Source organism: Solanum stenotomum, unplaced genomic scaffold (assembly GCF_019186545.1).
Source record: "Solanum stenotomum isolate F172 unplaced genomic scaffold, ASM1918654v1 scaffold50, whole genome shotgun sequence".
Classification (NCBI taxonomy): Eukaryota; Viridiplantae; Streptophyta; class Magnoliopsida; order Solanales; family Solanaceae; genus Solanum; species Solanum stenotomum.
Genome location: NW_026035507.1, coordinates 1 through 1547, shown reverse-complemented (window position 1 = coordinate 1547; position 1547 = coordinate 1). Strand labels below are relative to the sequence as shown.

Sequence of the window (1547 nt, the reverse complement as noted above, 5' to 3'; positions counted from 1 at the left end):
GAAGAGCAGAATATTATGTTGAAGAGAATGTTTTCTTCTTGACAAATTCTCTGAATTTATTCTCTAGCTACTTGGTTGAAAGTAGTTAGTTGGTATTTTGAGCCATAGTGTTACAGCAATTTATAATGTCAACATGCACGCTCATTTTCTATTCCTTTGCGACTGTGATATTTTCCTTCATTGTGACAAAACTTTACTGCCTCGCAACCCAGCAGCGTGGAGCTCATGGAATTTTCTTGGAACCATGAATAGTAGAGTATGTGTGACATATTGGCTCAATATACTCCAGGTATATGATGCATCTCCTTTCTCTAATGTTCTTTAGTATGGAAGTCTTTTCTCTTAATAACTGTCTTCTTATCTTTAAATGTGTAAACCAACAGAACCTTGGTGAGACTGAGCGGCCTTATTGTGTAACTCTAAATCCTCCTCACACACCAGAGCATACATTGCTTAAGTGGACCACCGGCCATCCAGTACCCTCAGTTGCTGCATCAAAAGCTTCTTCCGAACTTTATCAAATCCAAGGGAAGAGAGGAATATGGTTTTGTGGAGCATATCAAGGTATTAATGTTCCTTATAACTGCTTTGCTGTTGGACTTCAACTATTTTCAATTTAGAGAAACTTGAAGGATTTCACCACTCACTGTATGAAACAATAATTTCTCTTTCTCTGGACTTTTTGCAGTTCTCTCTGTTAGTCCTAGAAAATGCAGCTTGTAAGTTTGAATCTGTTGTCAGAGTTGGTTAAAGTCCCACATTGGTTGGGGATTGGAATGGTGGTTTGCTTGTATGGACTTTGGCAATCCTCTCCTCATGAGTTAACTTTTGTGATTGAGTTTGGCCCAGGTGCTATATCTTTACAAAGAGATTATTCTGATTCCATTTCTATTTAGATGAAATAGCCCTGGGCCATCAATATTGAGGGGGCTAAACTAGCCACCAGGTTGTTGCTGCAAAGAGCTTCATTTACGTGTCTTGGTTTATTCACTGCCTTTTTTCGCCTAAGTTTAAAGGAAAGCTACTGGTGTCAGTTGTAGCTTGAGTTGTTCTGACTTTAGTCTTTGCTTCCTGATAGTGCACAGACTTTATTTTCCATGTTGTGTTTCACTGCATATTGATGTATATTTGTTTGCAATACTTTCAGGCTATGGTTTCCATGAGGATGGACTAAAGGTAGTACTATATTGGCTAATAACAAGCTCAACAGATTTTAACTTGGAAGTATCACCTCTCTGAATACACCTTTTGCTCCTCCCCAGGCGGGTGTCGTTGCTGCAGATGGCATGCTTAGAAGGAATTGTAGTATTTTAGATAACCCCAAGCATATGGTACCAACCTGGCCTGAAACTGGAGCACTCATCGTTGTTACTAGATTTCTCAAAAGTTTCATTCAAACAGGATGCATAATGTGAGTGATAATAGTTTCATCTTGTATTGCCAAAGAGCAGCAGCAGATACATGTCTGGCAACTACTTCTTTTCCATGAATCCTATTTCTGATTTTATCACAACTTGTAAATTAATGTTCTTGCTGATTTAATGGTA

General features: G+C 38.6%; 1 protein-coding gene across 1 annotated transcript; it reads left to right on the top strand.

Annotated features, from left to right (window-relative positions):
* Window positions 1-167: 167 nt before the first annotated feature.
* Window positions 168-1411, top strand: LOC125852755 (uncharacterized; the record flags this gene model as incomplete). Its single annotated transcript, XM_049532453.1, has 4 exons — window positions 168-289; window positions 384-564; window positions 1148-1176; window positions 1263-1411. Coding segments are annotated over exons 1-4 (404 nt in total), but the record flags the coding sequence as incomplete, so codon positions are not given.
* Between the last annotated feature and the right edge of the window lie 136 nt (window positions 1412-1547).